The 20,450-nt window shown below is 36.0% G+C and overlaps 1 protein-coding gene across 1 annotated transcript in view; it reads left to right on the top strand.

Moving 5' to 3' along the window:
- Positions 1–20,450, top strand: part of TMEFF1 (transmembrane protein with EGF like and two follistatin like domains 1) — a 61,287-nt gene that overhangs the window by 37,681 nt on the left and 3,156 nt on the right. The window contains exons 6-9 of the mRNA XM_015821686.1: positions 7,064–7,212; positions 11,352–11,417; positions 15,818–15,941; positions 18,195–18,353. Of these exons, the coding sequence (XP_015677172.1) occupies positions 7,064–7,212; positions 11,352–11,417; positions 15,818–15,941; positions 18,195–18,353 (498 nt within the window). The remainder of the gene's footprint in view (positions 1–7,063; positions 7,213–11,351; positions 11,418–15,817; positions 15,942–18,194; positions 18,354–20,450) is intronic.

The raw sequence follows: 20,450 nt of genomic DNA, 5'->3' as shown, positions 1-20,450 counted from the left end.
CAACCGCCGCAGCATGATACTGTGGTCCACAGTATCAAAAGCCGCTGAGAGGTCCAAAAGAACAAGGACAGAGGAACAACCCCTGTCCCGGGCCCTCCAGAGATCATTAACCAACGTGACCAATGCCGTTTCCGTGCTGTACCCCGGCCTGAAGCCCGACTGGAGAGGGTCCAGATAGACCGTTTCCTCCAGGTGCCGGAGGAAACAGAACAGAATAATTTATGGAGTGGCCAGCATATATACACATATATACATGCACACACACACATTCACGCACACACATATACAAAAACACAGTTCTGCATATCCATGGGTGTATAGATGTGGAAGAAGTGAAATTTAAAGATAACAGCTTGCTGTGCCCAATGATTGTTTTTTTTTATTAAAAACAACCCCAAATTGATGAAAAGCATATAAATGCTCTGAGAGTTAAAGGATCAAGAATTTTTTTCCAGTTGCCTGCCTATCATTGCAGAACATCGGTTTTCCAAAATCTATTGAAGCATTCAGCCATTATGAGGGAGTCATCTCAAGCAGCATTCTGGGAAGTATTATTCATACTAACTGGTGCAAACTTGTATTTTTCATTCCTAGCAGTAGGCTGCAATTAGACTGTCAGCTATACCAGAACTCATTACATTCAGCACAGAGATACAAACAATCACACTTATTATCATTTCCCTCCTTTCCTTTAACTTCTATTGAGCTTATTAAGGGAAAGAGGTGACTTTTGAGCAGGTGGTTGTCATGAGCTGCACAGCACAGTTGGAAAATTAACATTTGGATAGATTCAGATGAGTACAGTGTGTGACATTACTGCGTATAAATATGTGAGCGAATTACATGGAGAAAATATCACAAAAATATCATTTCTTCCTTGGTTTCTATTTCTGGTATAAATAAACAATAGATATGTAGCTTCTGGGAGAAACAAATGAGGTTATATAAAACATTTCCAAATACGCCGAAGTCTTATAGGTTGCATAAACCCTCTCGAGTTACAATATCTTAATGTGCATCTCTTAACAGCAAATCTTCTGCTTGGCATAAATCACTATGTTGAGTGATGCTGAGAATCTGATCAGAGGGAGAGAGAACTAGCTTTAAAAGGGGCACAAATAATTAGTTCTTGCACTGGTTACTTCATCAGGAAGAAAAAGACGCTGATAATTTTAGCTCCTTGTCATATCCACACAACACCACCCTTTCCATACAACTACACAGTTACAGCACTCTCGACAACAGTTGAGCACACAAAGTGGGACAAATTATATCTTGGATTCATTGACTACCTGCCCCTCGACATTTCCCATGTAAGGAATGAATTCGAGACAAATATTGCCTACAATGAATATGGTTTATTGGTCTAGTATCTATGGTCTGGCTGGTTGCTTCAGGTAAAGAAATATTTTCCTGGCTCTAATTCAGTTTTCCACTTAGTTTATGGACTTAGTTTGCAGTAGAGAAGCTATTGGTGGATGGTAGTGAAAGTGCTCCATAAACTTTCTTCACCCTGATTTTTAGCCCTCCATTTAGAATTCACACTTGGGGTCTGGAACCTACTATCAATATATCTTTGGGGTAAAAGATTCCTTACCTTTACAAAGTATTTAATTTCAAATTCTAAGAACTGAGAAAACAGACTAAATATGAAACTTCAACGATCAGATCTCCCTCCTTCTTCCCCATTTTTATCCAGAGTTCCCCCCCCCCCAACAAGACCTATTTCTTCTCTTTCTTATTTCTTTGGATGGACCATCTACCCTCTATCTAGGATTAGTAAGATGTGGAATGACAGCTAAAATCTTCATAGATAGCTCTTTTTATTTCCATATTATAACAAGATAGCTGAACCTATTATAACTAGAAACAGGTAATCCTCAATTTGTAAGCACAATTGAGTCCAAAATTTATGATGCTCAGCGAGACATTTGTTAAGTGGGTTTTGCCCCATTTTATGACCTTTTGTGCCATAGTTGTTAATCATTGCAGTTGTTAGTAACATGGTTGTTAAGTGAATCTAGCTTCCCCATTGACTTTGCTTGTCAGAAGATCACAAAAGGTGATCACATAACCCCGGGACACTGTGACCGTTATAAATATGAGTCAGTTGCCAAGCATTTGAATCTTGATCCCATAACTAAGGGGATGCTGCAATGGTTGTCAGTGTGGAAAACAGTCTTAAGCCGCTTTTTTCAGTGCTGTTGTAACTTTGAACGGTCATTAAATGAACTGACAAGAGCTAGATCCTTGGTTCCTCACTTTACATCATATTTCCTTCAAATGTCTGAAAGCTGCAGTGTACTCCTTTTTTTCCCTCAAGAAAAAGGTGATTTGAGGAACAAGCCACCAGAATCAGAAGTGACTGCGGTATTAAGGGCAGGGCTTTTAAATGTGAATAAAATGTGAGCAGAGATGCTGCCATTGTCCATGCAGATTAAGGAACAAGTTACTTGACAAGTACTTTCCTGTTGCCCCATTTACACATGCTATTTCCATGTGCACATAAAATTTGTCAGTTATATTTGGTTTGTTATTTTCCAAGTGCAAGGAGGATTCTTTAAATGTATTTATCTTCCTGATCCTGTAATAATGTTAATTACCTGATTTTTTTATTGCTTAACTAAATACTTTTGGATAGAGATTTGCTGAAACATTACTATAACATAAGGCCTACTGAGATTTGCTTTCCTTTTTGCATCTATATTTCAAACGCCAGCTGTGTCAAGAATAATTTGATTCATCTTTTCAAATGTGGCTTTTTAAAAATAATTCTTTAAGAAACTTTAAGAAATGGCATCGTCTTTTCCTAGTACATGAACAAGTGAACATGCAATATTAATTTGTGATGTGCTTTGTACATGCTTTGCACATTTTTAAATGGAACATTGAGTTGTCAACCCCCAAATATTCCAGAACTAAAAAATATAATGTCTGATCAGATTTGCAATTCTAGGATTTGGTTATTTCAAGACAGGGTATACAGTATGTATTCTTGCTGACATAGAAGCAGATATCATAGGCTACTTTGTCCTTGGTGTTCCCAGATGACAGTACCTCATGACTCCTAGCAGTGTTGTGTGTTATACTAAGGATCGTTTCAAAAGACCTGTGTAATATGTGGATCTGTCTGTGGGATAAATATAAAACTGCTACTGTATTTGTTTCAGTTATGTTTGGGATGGAATGGGAGAACTCACCATGGCCAACTTGCTGCAGTCAACTCACCTCTGCCAATTCGCCATGGCCAACTCACCTCTCTCTCTCTCTCTCCAGGACTCTATTTTCATTTCTTCTTTCATTGTCAATTACTTTAAATAAAGGGTTAAGGTTATCTCTCTTTTCATACTTTGCTTAAATAGTTCTTGTCATTCTGCATATTGCTTAGGTGTTATATACAATTAGAGATGATGGAAAATATTTGTAGCTCGGGTGGCAGATGTTGGTGGTGGTTTGTTCTCTGAGCTTCTTCACCCGAAGTTCTACTGAAGATATTACCTAGCCTGGTGACGAACTGTTCAGAAACCAAACAGCAAGCTCGGATAACAAACCACCACCAACATATAATGCCTAGAGAAAGTATGTAGCATATTAAAATAACACAGAGATTTCATACTTTGTCTAAAAACATCACACATTTCCTAGGCATTCTATACAATGCCAGCTTTTTACGTATTGCCAGTAACATATATTTGCTGAATAGTCAGTAATGGTGTCTAACTAGTTAATGCCCTAAAGCTGCTTCAATAACCTTGTTGGCACCTCATGCTGAACCAGAAACAAGTAAGGCTCATTGTGGTTTGACATCATATTTGAACTTGGCTACAGAATTCCAGGCATCTTTTAGCCAGCTTCTCTCTGCCTCAGCAAAATCTATCTCAGGAAAGTTGTTGAGTTGGATATTGCCTTGAACTCCCGGGATGTAAAAGCAGGTTGCACATATCACAAAGAAATCCACATATTGTTCAAGGAAAATATTTGTCAAAGCAGATTCTGTTCTATGAAGGTCCAAGTGATGAGCATTACTGCATCCTTCTTTGTTTGCCCCTCTCCGAGTGGGCATTTGAGCAAATTATGCCACTCTGCTTAGGGACCTGTTGTTTCCAATTACCCTTCAGTGACACTGACACTGAATGGCACAGCTGGAAGCTAGTGACTGGACGTATCCATGGCAACCCTTGGGATGGAACATCACCTCTTTCAAGGCAGCTTTGGTTGCTTACTGAGAAAAAGTAACCAATATTTCATCACAAGCTGATTTGTTTTTAAAATAGCTAACTGTAGAACTTTACACTGCTGCTGGACAAAGATTGTAGTTGTGGGGAATAAATGCCCTAGTCAAATGTATTGCCCCACTCCCATGCTCACTAAGTCCTAGGTGGAATGCTCTTTAACTTCGTCTGCATTATTGTAGGTAATTTCCAGAGTAATTTGCACCCAGCACTCTCCAGTCAGTCCCTGTGCCTCAATCAGAGCAGCAATATACACTATTCAGTACAGCTTACAGGTCAGCACCACTCAGTTCAGTTTTTTTTAATGCATAAGGAATCAATCAATCAATCAATCAATCAATCAGTCAAAGGCATAGAACTTTCAAGAGCCACTTGGAAACAATTAATTAGCATGGACATTCTCAAAACCTTTGGATGATCTAGTTTTAATCCTTTAACAGCAGAATAAAGATGAAAATAGGACACCAGGTCATCTCTTCTCTATTCTGTATCATTAAACAGTTTGGTGGATGGGGATAATGTATCCAACAAGTCCCTCATGCCTACAAATAGCAAACGAGAGAAAGTGACTGAAATTGCTGAAAACATTGGGTGTGCACAGTTCCTTAAAAATTTGTTATAAAATCTGGTAATTTACAACATATTCCCTCATAGGGAATACTAAAATATGTAGCATTTCAATAATTTTGATGGTGTTATATGCACATTCTATTTAAAGCTGACAAACTGATCCAGTATTCTCCATTTGAGACTAAAAAAGATGCTAAACTGTAAAAAGGTGTCAAAATTATTTCATTTTCTGGCACATCTTTAATTTTCATACTGTATGAAAAATAGAAGCAAAAGTAGGAATCAAAAGTATAGACAGAGATTCAAAAGGTCTGTAAAGTGTAATACAAGTATTACAACTGTTAGATGAAATATATTTACATACACACCTATTTTGATTTCAAATTCATATGTATGCATAAAGACCCGTTTTGGCCCAAAACAATTGTATTATTAGAAATTAATAGTTGAGTAATTGTTGAATGACATAAATACAACTTGCAGTAAAGGAAAGTTTAAGAGAATCGAATGGCTGCGCTGAAAAGAGCTGTTTTTAACTTGATTTGAAACCTCTGCCATTTCACCTAGGATACTTATTTACATAAGCAAATTATCAGTTGATAATAGCAATAACCATATATTGAATAAGAACTAGCTGAATTTATGCTTTGTACTCATTTTAAAGTTTATGCTTTATGTCTTTCTCTTTAATGATATTGTGATGCAAACATCCCAACTCATTATTTCTTTTCTCTTATGGCTTTTTTCTGCACTAGTTAAGCTATAAATTCACTGAGAGCAGAAATGACTTTTAAGGTATATTAGAGCAGCATTCACCCAGACAAATGCATTCTAAACTGATCATTCGACTGGAGATATCCAACTGGCAGCCTACTAGCTGTACAAGTCCCAAAGCAATTATCCAACCTCTTTACTGTGGCTGACCTAAAATGTTGTCAAGTTATATTAAAATAGCCTAGGGATTGCACATTCTAATGCTACATCTCCCCCTTGAGTTCTGCATGTCTGTCTGTCTGTCTCTCTCTCTCTCTCTCTCACTCTGTGTGTGTGTGTATGTGTGTGTGTGTGTGTATCTAATCCTAAAATGAGTTGTACAAGACTACAGACCTCTCTATAGAGATGCTGCATGTAAAAGTTCTCTGTAGCAAGTAAAATGAAACATTGCTGCTGAAAATACCACTATCAGTTTAAATAAATACAAGAGCAAATCATCCAGGTTGCATAATCCTCTTTCAAGGCTTCATAATCAACTCTGTGTGGGAAGGATTTTGAAATTAATTAATTAAAATCAACTTTAAAATATTAATTCATTGATTGATTAAAAGGAAATTAATGAAGTTAGTTACCTTAATTAAAGGAATTAATATGTCATTGTTACTGGAGACTCTTTTTTTCTGGCAGTATGACTTTAAAATACAAATAACACAATACTGACTTTGTCTTGATTTATAGGAAGAAACATAATTGAATTCTATTTTTATCGTTTTCAGTGTTTTGCAGCAAAGCCAATATCCGACATACTATACAACATTTAGAGAAATATCTTGCTGTGGAAGTAGAGATGGCCAAAGATTTAGAGTCTAAGGCATATCTTCAAAATTGCACACACATTACAAAAAGGAATACAGGAATAGACTGAAGTGATTATGTTAATAAATCAGTGGAGCTTTAACTGGTTTTCACTAAACTTTCACACTGATTTCAATGAAATCAAAATATTATTAACAATGTGGATTCAATTGTGTTTATATACCACATTTCTTTCATGACGCTGAGTTAAAAATGATTTCCTTGTGGTCTTTAATCCATATACTGCTTCAAAGCAGAATTCCTTCGCTTCAGCAACTGAACTATATTGTTAGTCCTCGGGCTGTACCTTAAATGTGGTAAACATTCACAGGGGAATAATATGCTTTATTTATGAGCATTTAAAGGCCAAATTGTTTGCTGTTAGAAGTTAAGGTTGCACAAAATGAAACCAAAGGTATGCAGAAGAGCAGTAGGGAAGGGCTGGGGGAAATATATTGGTGGGTTATACAACTGATAATCTCTATCTGGAGAAATGCTTGACCATCAGAGAGAAAATGCATCTGTCTCTTCTGCGCTGTAGTATTTGACTTCATGGACACATCTTAGATTGTCTTCTCACAATATATATTTGTGTTAAGTAATGTGATTTCATTTCACATATGCCTTGCAAATAAAACATTTATCTTGAGTATTTCACTCACTTACAATTTAATTCATGTTTATGTAAATAGGTGTGTATGCAACATAGACTGTAGTGGCTACAGTTTCAACCCTGTTTGTGCATCTGATGGAAGTTCCTACAATAACCCATGCTTTGTTCGAGAGGCATCTTGCCTGAGGCAGGAACAGATTGACATCAGACACCTTGGACATTGCTCAGGTACCTTTAACTTCCCTTTTCAATAGTGATTATTTCACTAGGTGATTGACTAGAGCAGGGGTAGTCAACCTTGGCTCTTTTATGACTCGTGGACGTCAACTCCCAGAATTCCTGAGCCAGCTTGGCTGGCTCAGGAATTCTGGGAGTTGAAATTCACGAGTCATAAAAGAGCCAAGGTTGCCTATCCCTGGACTAGAGGTAATGTTGTTTCTTTGTGGTTCTGCTCTCATAAAATCACAGAACGTGGGCAAAATGTTGGCTTTCATTGAGAATTAAAATGTCAGAAAAGTTTTATTTTCATTAAAAAACACGTACCCAAGTATATATATATATAAAACACGTACCCATTGACCCTGACCGGATGTAACCTCCCCATCACAAGCCTCTCACTGTTGACTCACACCTGACCCATCACAAACCTTCACTTTGGACACACCCACACCTGAAGCCCTTATAAACAGAAGAACACTGACATCCCCTAAACTCTGCTGAAGATGTTACCTAGCCTGGTAACGAAACATTCAGAAACCAGCCCATAAGCTCGGAGACCGAACTTTCACCCTCATATGTCTAAAAGAAAATTTCTTGGTGGTGTTTTTTTCTTTTCTTTTAAATCTTAAAAGAAATGCAAGAAGTTATACTTGAAGGACTTGTGATCCATGAAGCAAAATAAGCTGTATTACTAATAAAAAATAGATCTACAAAGGAAAGAAAATTACATATTTTTGCTTCATGTAATTTTATTAAAGATTATAATTACTGTAGTAATCGGAAGCACTATTGCCATTATGTGAGGTCTGATGTATTTATTTATTTATTTTAAAGAATTCTTCAATATAAGCGTCAGCACACTTGTTTTTCAATAATTTCATAGATGGCAAGGCTATTCCTCCCTTTTCTCCTCCCTCAGCTATACAAGTTCTTAATGATTCATTGCTTGCAGGAATATTCAAGGATGAAATGCTGTTGGGCACATTTTGATGAACAGGCTGTTTTTTTTACAATCAAGTACTATTAAAATGGCTTTCATGTATGGTAATGAATGGAGGTTATCTGATGCATTCCTCCAACTATCAGATGCAAGTTTAATCTTTTGTGAAAAGCAGAAAACAGCATTGCAGACAAAAACCTCAGATGTTACAGATAATCTTGGATGCTGTATTCATTATGTTGGTTATATTCAAATAAAAGACAATGATTGACATCAGGATATACAGTATAGCCTGTTTCAGAAGGTCCTACTCATATTTCAGGTTATATTTAATACACACACACACACACACACACACATATATATACACACACACACATAAACTGTATATACACAAACTATATAGAAAAAAAAGAAATATCTTGATATATTGGCAAGAAACATACACTTATAAAACTGATGATCTTTCAAGTAAACCACAGTATTTCTCATGCTTGTTCTTCATCCATTCTCACACATATTCACACATATTAATATATATATTGATTTTATGGCAGTTGGAACAGTCAAAGCTCAAAGTTGAGATGCATATTTTTGATTGATTATAACCAAAGCAAATTTCAAAATTTGCTGATTTCTAGGGATGGGCAAAATGTTCTGTTCACAGAACACCTAATTTCTGGTTGTCTATTTCCAGATAAGAACAGAAGAGAAGCCACCGGGAAGATCATATGGGCCAATGTGTTAACCACCATTTCTACTGTTCTTGGCCCATGTGTCTTTGATCTTCCCTTTCTCTACCTCCTCATATGCCAGGCTGGAAGTCCATAGTATTGTCAATAGCTAAAGAAACGTGGGAAATGTTTGGTGCAAGCAACCAGATCCACAGGTGTAGAGTGCAAGCCAACTACCTTATTATATTCTGCCTATTATACAGGAATCTATTCAAACATACAGCCTTAGCCTGGGAACAGATAGATAAAGCTTTATGGAGCTAAAAGTGTTTGTGGGGGGTTAGTTTTGAATCTTTGCCGTTGTGCAATGATTTGAAGCTAATTCTGTGCTAAAGCCCCCTCCCCCCCAACCTGGCTGGGTGTTTCCTAATATCAAAGACGTCACTGGGAAAAATGTTGAAATGGGCCAGCTGGATATGCTTCTCTTGAAACCAAGGAAATTGGCAGTCCACAGCGGTGGCTGAGTTAGTGTTAGGAATGAAAGGAGCTTGGACGATCAAGCTGGTGAACTGGCTGGTTGAATAATAACCATACTTCAAATGGCTGTTTGATGTTACGAATTGCATAAGTACAGAAGGTGCTGGGAAGATTGGTGGGCAAAGTAGCATACAGGCCTTGTGGAAGAGCAGGGAGAAGATGCTCAAATCCCATCGCCCTTACCCTACTAAATAAGATGTCTCCATATTTTGTCTTGGCCTGCATCAACCAAAATGCTCTAAGTTTCTGTTCTGCTGAACCAAGGCCAATCTGGGGCAGTTGGAATAGCATTTCTGACACACAATATGTTTGTTTCAGTTTTGAACACACCTCCACCAATTTCTTAGGAAACGCTTCTGGATTTTAATTTAGAATTTATATGACTGTGGCCAGGTTAAAGAAAGAAATTTCTCATTGATAGAAAGTTACTTTATTAAAGGTACTTTAATAAACTCATTATCCAAAACACAGATAGGTTACTGGATTTCCTCCACTTCTTGCCTTCCTGTTTTTCGCTTCCTCAGGTTTTTTTGTCCCTTGAGTCCCTCTGATTTCAGGAGTGGCCTTTTCACAAAATTCTCTCCATATTATTGCTGCCCTGGAAGATACGCAAACACTTTTAACTTTCAGTTTGCAGAACTTGTTTCTGAACTCCAAAAAAGAAACTCCAGAGACTTCCTTTCATTGTGGGGAGCTCAAAGTATGAAGGCAACATGAAGGAGACTGCAATACTTTGATTCCCCTTCTTGAAGATAGAGTTGTTCCACATCTTCACTGAGTGAGAAGCATCTCAGGGCTTCAGATGTGTTAATAACTTATTATGTTGCACTGTATATGAGAATTTGCTTCTGCCTTTGTACATCTTCAATGATGGAAATGTTTTTATGAAACATCCATGGAGGTATGCATTTCCAAAGCAAAACAGGAAAACAGGTTGCTCCCAGTTGCTATGTCCGGGCTGCTACTAATAGTAATATTATTATCATTTAATATAATGGCATACTATAAATGGTATATGCTACAGTGTTAATATGGTAAATGTTTATTATAAACATAAATAAAAATATTTAGGTTTTTGTCTTTTACAGATTACAGAAATGACATAGTTAGCTGTGTTTCTTACCCTGCATGATTAATTAAAATCCTGCTAGACGTGGGACAAGTCAAATAACTCAGAGGGTTTTGAATTATCTGTCTTTGTTGACTTATAGTTTTATCCAGCCAACTTCATCAGACATTGTCATACACTTTTAAAAACATTTGAGGTTGAATCTTAGTTGATTTGGGGTGCCCTTCTGAGCCGATAAAGAACTGTGGGGCAGATATACTGTAGGTCTGATTACACTTGAACAGGTCTTACAGTTGCATCTGACAAGTTTGAACAAACAATATCAGGATGTCAGAGCACTTAAAAGACCATAAATAATAAAAGAGACGGAGTTCACATATCCTCCAAGCAACATTCATTTGCTGGGTATTAACATTAGCTTGAAATTGGTGATTCTAAGATAAAATACTTTTTTAGAGGGGGGGATGCCTTCAATTCAATGTTGATTCCTAAAAAGCCTGTGCAGTTTTGTTGGCAAGCTTTCCTAGGACTGAGAGAGAGTGAGTGGTCCATAGTCACCCAGCTGGATTCATGCCTAGGGTGGAACTAGAACTCACAACCTCCTGGTTTCTAGCCTCATTCCTTAAGCACTATACTAAACTGGCTCTCATGATTACATATTAAGATGGCATATCACACCTAATTGTTGCTATGTGTTTCACTGCTACACTGTGGTGGGAAAGTATCATATTTGTGATGGGTATTTTTTTGGTTTTTCTAACTGCTGCTGAAATTAAACCTTAATAGATTGGAACAGTAAAAGCAATCCTGGACATTATAATTGTTTTAGCCATGTGAGAGGAATATCATGTATGTCGTCTTTTATTTAACTGTATCCTTTGATAATTGTACATTAATTGCTGGTACTTTTTTCTCTTCCTCCCAATAGACTCTGATGATTCTAACATATTGGGGAAGAAGGATGATGTAATGCAGTATCGGCCGGATGTGAAAGGTAGGGCATAAGTGCTTATATTAGCTTTTATGTAGAAATGCTAGCTATGGTATAGTAACTGAATCGTGCAAGTCTGATTGTCTTCTCCTCCTCCTCCTCCTCCTCCTCCTCCTCCTCCTCCTCCTCTCTATCCCTGATGCCCTTCAGTTGTTCTGGGATTTCTTAACTCTCACAATTGCCAGCCAGCAAGACTACAGGCAGCCAAAAGCCAGTTTAAAAACTATGTGTGACGCAACTTTTGGGAAGACCAGGATAGGTAGAAGGGCAGTGTTTTTTATCTACCATTTTACGTACCATTAAGCATAGTTAATATAAAATTAAATTTTATATTTATGTGAATTAAAAGATTACTAATTATATATTATATAAATCATGAAAGCATAGTATAATATGTAGTGCTACATTACAGTGCAATGTAATGCTACAGTGAAATACTTTATACTTAATTAGGGTTGGCAAACTTTTTTTTATAAAGGACCAGATCCCACCCTTCCACTGCCTATATGGGTGGGGCTAGCAGGACTGCTGGATAAGAAATGTGTCAGCTATTGATTGTCTCCAGCCTTTTAGCAAGGATGCTGCTGATTGGTCACTACTGTTGCCTAGGTTAACCTTTCCCTTGGCCCCACCCCTTAACTTGGGAGCTCAATTGAGGCTCAGACCTGGCAATCTGTTGCCCACTCACTTGTGCCTTCTTAGCTTGTAGGCTGTACAAAAACAGAAAGCAGATTTGGCCTATAGGTCATAGTTTGTTGACCCCTTGCTAAATTATACTACAATACGTATTCATTTATCTATTATCTATTAATTTATTAATAGATTATTTACTCTATTAATATGATTGCATACTGGGTGCCTTTATGCCAGTCTTTCCTACCCAGGTCATCCTACTTTACTGGGTAGTTGTTGAGAAAAAATGAAGGAGGAAAGAATACATATGCAGGATATAAATCATATTACAATAGCTAATTTTTATCAAAAATATGTCTGGCATTCTTCTTTAAATAAACATATATTCCTTGCTCCTTTAAATTCCTTTACATATTCCTTTAAATATACATATATTCCTTGAAAATATTTAGCATGATGGGTTTTAATACTTGAATAAATAGTACAATAGAAATTATGGCAAAAAGTGTTAAAATAAGTTGCTGTCCTCCAATTCATTTCAAAGTAATCCGTTTTTGCTCAAACACAATTTTACAAGCACCTCTGTTAGCCTTGAAAGTTCTTCACAGTTATGCACTTTGAATAGCAAAGCCATTTTATTTATTCAAGAAAATTTAACATATCAATAGGTTGAAATAAACTGATCTTATGTTTCTTTTGCTTTTTCCCCCTATGAAGTGGCTAAGCCTTGCGTGTATTTCTTATATTAATGCTAAACATAATCCTGCTGTTAAGGACTGGAAAGGAAGTGTTCATACATTGTTCTGAGCAATGACTGACTCCGAACAGAATAGATTTCCTGTATTCTGCACTTGAGTTTTAAATGTGACTTTTAAAGCTGGAGAAAATGGGCAAAAGAAGCTATTTCTACAGAAAAGCAATTTCCTTCTCCTGTCACTTTCTCTTCTCACCCTTTTGTTGTTTATTGGAAAAATTGTGGTAGAGGAAAAGAGAAAAATATGGAAGTTGTAAAATATTTCTTGGGGCATAGAGTGGATTTTTAAGAGGATTCATAATAGCAGCTTATTTTTTCATTAATCAGATCGTTATTAGCTCTTTGAACATGCACCATGAATATTAGCCTATGTTTAATCTTTTGGTATATGCTTAGTTTTTATAAGTTTATCAGAATTGGAATATTAATCGGACAAATAGCTTATCTGTGCTAGGTTTTAAAATCTGCTAAGGAAGCTCTCCTTAATGTATGCAGAATAGAATTTTATCATTTTTGGCATTTTGTTTTGTGTCCCTTTCTGGTTTGCCTGACAATTCAACTGGTTAGTTTGCTCCACTAAATTGCTTTTTTTAAATGCTTATTTATGTTTACATTTCATAATGTTGTGCATATATTAATATGTTTAAGATTAAATAATTGTCTTTAAATCTTCTTTGCACTGGCCTGCTATTTAGCTGATGAAGACTTTTTAAATATCTTTTTAAAAAAATGAGTATTCATGCGAATAATGACAGCAATAGGCGAGGTATAAAGAGACTGCATGGAGACTGACAATTTTGCATAAATTACTGTTTGTACCAACATACTTTACAGTGTGTTTGCACATTGAAGAGCTGGGGATCAAGTAAAGGAGATTCTGCGCAGTCTGCTGCTTTCTGGATGGCTTGGGTGCAGGTTTCATAATATGCTACTATTAGTGTAGCACAGGCATGTCAAACTGCCAGCCCACGGGCGGGATGCGTCACGCCAAAACTGCGCCCACCCCATTGCCAGCAATGGGGAAAAAAATCACGATATGTCACACGACGTCACGTGACGTCGCGAGTTTGACATACCTGGTGTAGCATATTTGGAGGGTAGCAGATTGGAGAAGTTTGATATAAAGAAATCAAGAGCATAGGTGAATGTGTTTTTAATTATATAGTATGTTTCCTTATTTGTGAAATCAGGATATCTTGGAAATAAAAGACTGGTTTGTAGACAGCAGCAGCTGTCTACAAGATGTGTATGTTGTGACAAAAAAAATAGTTAATATGACTACATGGCCACAATTCATCTAATAAGGGACAACCATGTTGTTATGATTACCATCGACTTTTTTGACCCTGCTTACAGAAACCATGGCTTCTTCCTCTGTTTTCCCTAATTAACATAGACTGTCCTATAGTGGAAAGAATACAATAATTAGTTTTTTCTGAAATTTGCAAATCTTTGCTTATATGCTATCTTGTTTTTTTTAAAAAATATTTGCAGTCTAAGCTTAAAGATTTACATCTTAGCAATATGTTCAGTATGTTGATTCAAAGCAGACTGCCCCTTCAGTCACAGAAACAGACCCAAACCCCTGTGGTTTATTTTGTTGAACCTGACACTCTGTCTTTGAACTTGAAGCTCTATTTCAGATCCTTTTTAATTGATTGATTATATGCCATAAAGTCAGTGTTGACTGTTAGACCACATAAATACATTTTCTCCAGGAAGATCTTTTCCCAACCTGTTTCTTTAGGTGTTCCAAACGATTCACCCGTTGCCACCATATTTGAGTCTTTGCTGCTGGTCTTCCTCTTTAAAAGCAAGAGGGATGGGATGGGGCATCCTTAATTTCTTCTCTCTGCTAATTTATCAGAATTATGAAGACCCCCTTCCTCATACTCCCTCAAGCTTTTATAGTGCTATCTTTATGAAAGATTGGTCCATATGATGGGGAAAAAATCAAAACAAGCCGAATCTATATAAAGTCAATTAAAATAGGGTAAATAAAATAGGGTAAAAGAGTACAATATCTTTGGAACTTAGAAGAACTCTTTATCAAGCAAGGTGTTAACAAAAGCAAGTATTTCAGACATGTTGAAGTCAGATGAAGTTTGAAGGCCGGATATAGTTAACAATGGTGCAATCAATGACTAAAGGATGACTGCTCTCACTCCAATTTTGTAAACACAAAGATTGTCCTCTTGTCACATAGGTTTCATTCTGAATAAAAATGAACATTGTGATAAATTTTCTCTATCTGAAATTGCCCATGACTGAAGTGATACACTTCTCCACAAGGCAATGAAATTTATTTTCTATATAGCTAAATAGAACTATCATTTTCAAATAGTGAAATTTTGTAACTATTTAGATCTATAATCCTTTGAACATTATTACTTTTTGTGGTAAAAATACAAAATGGATCAAGCCAGTTTAGTCCACATTAATGCAATTCAACATCATTTTTATTTAGATCTAGTTTTAACATCTAAATAAATAATTTATTATTATTTAATATGGATACCAGTTCTTTTCAACATTGGATTTAACATTATTAGATTTTAGAGCTAATATTACTACCTAAAAAGTGTAAATATTCATCCTTGAGACTAAAATTCATACAAATGTACTTTCATAATGCCTTAACTGCATGTGATATTTCTGCCTCACATAGAATTATCCTATCTTTCTATATTTTGGGAATATTTAAATAAAAAATAAGAATATTTAAGTCAGGTTTTTCCCCAAATTAATTCATTTAGTTGAAATTTTTTTAAAAAAATATTTTTCTTTGTTTTGTATTTTATCTTTGGTGATAAAAGAATAAATATGTTTTTAAAAGCTTATGTTTTAAATATCGCTAAAATAGAGGTGAGGTGACAGCTTCATTCCAGAGATGTAGTATTGTTGCTGAGGAAATCCCCCCATATTAGATTTACAGTATTGCTGTCTTTTATAATTGTTTAACTATATTCGTAAAAGACTACGCTACTCTGCCTTATATTTTTGTTTCATACAAAAGATGCAAGTGATCAAAGGGAAGACATCTATATTGGAAACCATATTCCTTGCTCGGATAGTTTTAGTAGCTACTGCATCCATGGGAAATGTGAATTCATTTATTCAACACAGAAAGCTTCCTGCCGGTAAGTCAGTTAGACTAATAAACGCATCATCTGAAAAATCTACGTTTCTTCTATATTCTTAAGTATGGTCCTGGAAACAAATAGCCATAGATTTTTTGAAAGGAGGTTCTCCTCTCTCCTATCTGGATGGTTGCTATGTGAACAAAGTAGATTCTGTATAAAATCGTTTGAACAAAGCTAAGGAAAGAACGTAAGAGGGAAAAGGGGTAAGTTTCATTTTTTTAAAGAATGCCACTTTCTGTCTGTTTGTTGGGCCATCGACATACTTTATAGTCACCACAGCTTTCTCTTCCCCTCCCCTCCCCAAACGAAGGCACAAGGATGGTCAACAACCTGATGCACTAAAATTCAGTGTTTTTTGTTTTTTGAAATTACCAAGGGCTGACTGATGGCAGCTGTCAATTACTGGCGGGGAAAGTGACAGAAGATCTCCTTCAGTGAAATGATATAGACATAGACAAGGATACATGGACAAATCTCTTAGAACTCTCAATAGAGTAAAAACAAACCAAAGTAGACAAAAACATCCTCCAGCAACAGCACTTCCTATTAATCTTTTTAGCCCAGCCTGCCTAAAACTAGCAAACGCCTATTAATTTTTTCCCATCTGTCTTCTTTAGATCTGCTAGAGAAGGAGGGCAGATATCAAAAGGTTGGGGTACAAGGAATGATTATGAATGGTGATTTCATAATCTTGATTCAGTTTTCTGCAGTTCAAGCAGGGTTACTTGCATAAGTGTTCCCCGCCACCACTTTGGTTCACATATTTCTCCCCACTGCAGTTAGGAGCCAGGAGCACATAAGCATTTCTGTATGCCTTTCCAGATTTCTCTTTGCCTGCGGAAACTTTAGTAGCATTGCAGTTGGTACTTTCAAATGGCATACAGAGATGATAAAAGGTGGTGCTGAAATGTGCCGGAGAGGATAAAGGTATCAGTTGAAGGCTTTGGCTCATTTCTCTAGTATAAATAGGCATGGATTGCAGATTTTTATTTTTTTATTTTTTAAAAAAGGGAAGGGGAAAATCCTTGTCACTGTCGTATTCCTGTTAGATTAAATGTCATTGCTCTTTTTATTAACTAACCTTGAATTAAAGTTGTAACTATGCCTGCAGAAGTTTTAAAAGCAATTGTGATTTTGTATTTGGATTAGCCTCTGTTGAAAATGCTCAGATTAAATGATTAAGGCGTAAACTTTTTTTCCCAGGCTCGGAGAAGTAGTTACAGTCATGTTGATTTAACAGTAATTTATTCCATGGAAAACCGAGAACTGAGCAAATGTACACGGGGACCCCCATACACACTCACCTAGAGGACAATTTTAGGATAAAAAAGACATTAAAGGAGAGGAAATAAATAAGTCTGCCAGTTAGTCTACCATAAGTATATAAATACTGTGGTGATAGATACACCCTAAAAATAGTTGCTTCTAATCTTTTGCACTTTATCTGTCTAGAATGCATTCTTACTTTGTCTTCTTTGGACATTTTAAATTTTATAAATCTCTGTGCAATCTATACAGTACATTTCTATAAATCTATAAAGACTCACGTCTTTGAATTTTTCTCATTTGTATGGTGCAAACTACAAAATAATGTCAGTTATAAAAATACTCCAATCTTATATTTATTTATTTATTTAATTAGAACTGATAAAAAATTTATTAGGTAGAATCTCAGAAAGCATACTTGAAATATATCAGAATTTGCTAGAATATATGCGGACAGTTTGCAAGAACAAATTCAACAAATCATTGGAAAAGAGGAACAGTGATGGATTTATACATCCATAACAGAAACAGAAATTTAGGCAGGAATGGCTTCCTTATATACTACACATTATACAACCCAGCACATTTAGACATTTGGAATATGGTTTGTAGGAAATAAGATATGAGACGAATGAAAAAAACAGACAAAAGGATTTGAAAAAATATTAGCAATAATCTTCAGTGTTCAATGTAAAGTATTAATACATTGCAGTCAACAATTGGGAAAAGAAATGGAAGGGAAGAGGAGAAGATATTGCTATAAAGTTTTCCATAATGTTTTTGTTTATGCTTAATAGTTGTTTCTCTTTGTTTAATTCTATTGTCTATTTTTATTATCTAATGTAGAGCTTTTTCGTTTATATTTTACTATTTTATTCTAACAATAGTGTGTGTGTGTGTGTGTGTGTGTAAAACAATACACAGAGTATATCTTATTATATATAAAATACTCCTATTTTTAGGCCTTTTACTCTTCTTTTTTAGGTGTGAATCTGGATACACAGGACAACATTGTGAAAAAACAGACTTTAGCATACTTTATGTTGTCCCGAGTAGACAAAAGTTCACTCATGTGCTTATTGCAGCAATAATTGGAGCTGTCCAGATTGCCATTATAGTCGCAATTGTTATGTGTATAACCCGGTAAGTTCAAAGGCATAATATCACAAGGGGTATCTTTTGTTGTTTTCTTGGTTTTTATTTTGTTAGGATCATGATTTGTACTTTTCCGCCTAGTTTCTTAATGGATTAAGGTAATAAGTACTTTTGCTATTTGAAATGTGCTCTCTCTTTCACTCTCTTTCCATGGAAGTAGGTGTATATGTGTGAAACACTTATATACACTCTGAGTCTATATATAGTAAGTGCACACATGTGTTCTATTATTATCAAGGTAAAATATTTAGGTAAGTATTCTTGATGTAAATGTCACAAGATGCCACAGTCCTATAATCAAACTTCTACATGTGGAAAAATGTTTGAATTAGAGCTCAGTGCAAAAGGTTTCAAAATTATTTACTAAATTTATGGGCAGAGGAAAGGGCTAAGAGAATTTCTCCAGCAATTTGTCAAAACTAGGATGCTGCATTGCTATTGAAAAAAGCCAAAGCGAGGAATTCTCTCCCTAAGATTTCTTGGGATTTAATTGAAGCAAATTACTGGAGATATAATTATATGATGAAAGGTGCAGTTATATAAAGAAAATAAGCATGTATCCTTGGGCAGCTTCTAATTAAATAAGTGCAACAATGACATAGTCCACTCATGAGAATTTATCTCAAATAATTTTGAAAACAAAATTGTTCTTTCATCAAAATGAATGAAAACTGAGGGGGGAAATTGAGAATTTCTCACTCGGGCACTAACTTGCATCCCCAATAATATGTTGGCACTGAGGTCCGAATCCATCAATTCTGTATTGGAATCAAATTATTTCCTATATGTTTGTCATCCTGTTTGCCTGTCCCCTTTTCTGTATAATTGATCTCAAACTCCGTTAAAATGTTTTACAAGGAGGAATGTTGGTTTCATTCATCTCAGTTATTTCTAGGGGTGGAATAAGTACAGCAAAGAAATAGAAGGGAAATCAGGCTCTGGAATATGATACACATACCAGCCCTTCTTGTTCCTTTAATCCATGCTATGGCTTAAAATACTTCTACAGGATTGCTGCTTGCTCATCCACGCCCATGTCAAAGATAGATTCTCTGTGGCCCTATTTACACTCACAGGATTCATTCCAATCCCTCATGGTGAAACAACAATTTGAATCTCTCCTCTATGTGTGTCAATCATTTACTATGTGCTTGGATCTCCATATAATATTCTTTGTGAGCAAGAAAATATTAACGCATACTGGGTTATCAAGAACACTTTTTCACATGTGAAGTTGTAGATACCTATTCACTTGACTGAGTTGGGTGGCCCTAGAAACTGAAACAATCAATCAATAATAAATAAATTTATCAGCTCAATTGCATAGTGTGCAGGAGTGAAGGAGAAGGCCTATCTGCGGTCAAACAAAGCAGTGATAGTTTCAATGGATTTATAAACTGGGTTTATGTAGCTTTGAGATCCCATTTGATGCAGTGGTTAAAGCAGCAGTCTAGAAACCAGGAAACTATGAGTTCTAGTCCTGCCTTAAGCACAAACCCAGCTGGGTGACTTTGGGCCAGTCCTCCTCTCTCAGCCCTAGGAAACAGGCAATGTTTGTAAAAAAAAAAACCTTTTCAAGAAACCTACAGGGACTTGTCCAGGAAGTCACTAGGAGTCACAAACTGATTTGAAGGCACACCCACCCACATGTACCTTATTTATTCTACAATGCTGTGTTTATTGAGTCCTCATGTGGCTTGCATTGTTTTTCAAAAAACCGATCTCATACATCAGTCAACCTGCTGGACAATAATTGTGCTCAAAATAGTTTTCTGCTTTGTATCTCCAAAACTTTATCCTACAGCTTTAACAAAATATAATTCAAAGGTCAACATTTGTTGGCTGGATGACATATCATGGCCAATGTAAGCAATAGTTTGCCCAATACAGACTGCCTCCAATTGCTGAAATTAACCCAGAACTAGTGAGGATGAAGGCTCTCCTACAACTGGAATGGGTTTCATATCATTTTAGAATTATCTTAACTTCTCTTCTTTGATAGCTGATAGTAAATAGTCTGTGTTCTAGCAACAAACTCGGAGTGGGCTAATAATAAATTAATTTAGAAAATAATTTTGAAGTTGT

This window comes from Protobothrops mucrosquamatus, unplaced genomic scaffold (assembly GCF_001527695.2).
Source record: "Protobothrops mucrosquamatus isolate PMUCROS unplaced genomic scaffold, P.Mucros_1.0 scaffold1380, whole genome shotgun sequence".
NCBI lineage: Eukaryota > Metazoa > Chordata > Lepidosauria > Squamata > Viperidae > Protobothrops > Protobothrops mucrosquamatus.
Note: the sequence above shows the minus strand (reverse complement) of the source record. Positions and strands in the feature narration are given on the sequence as shown.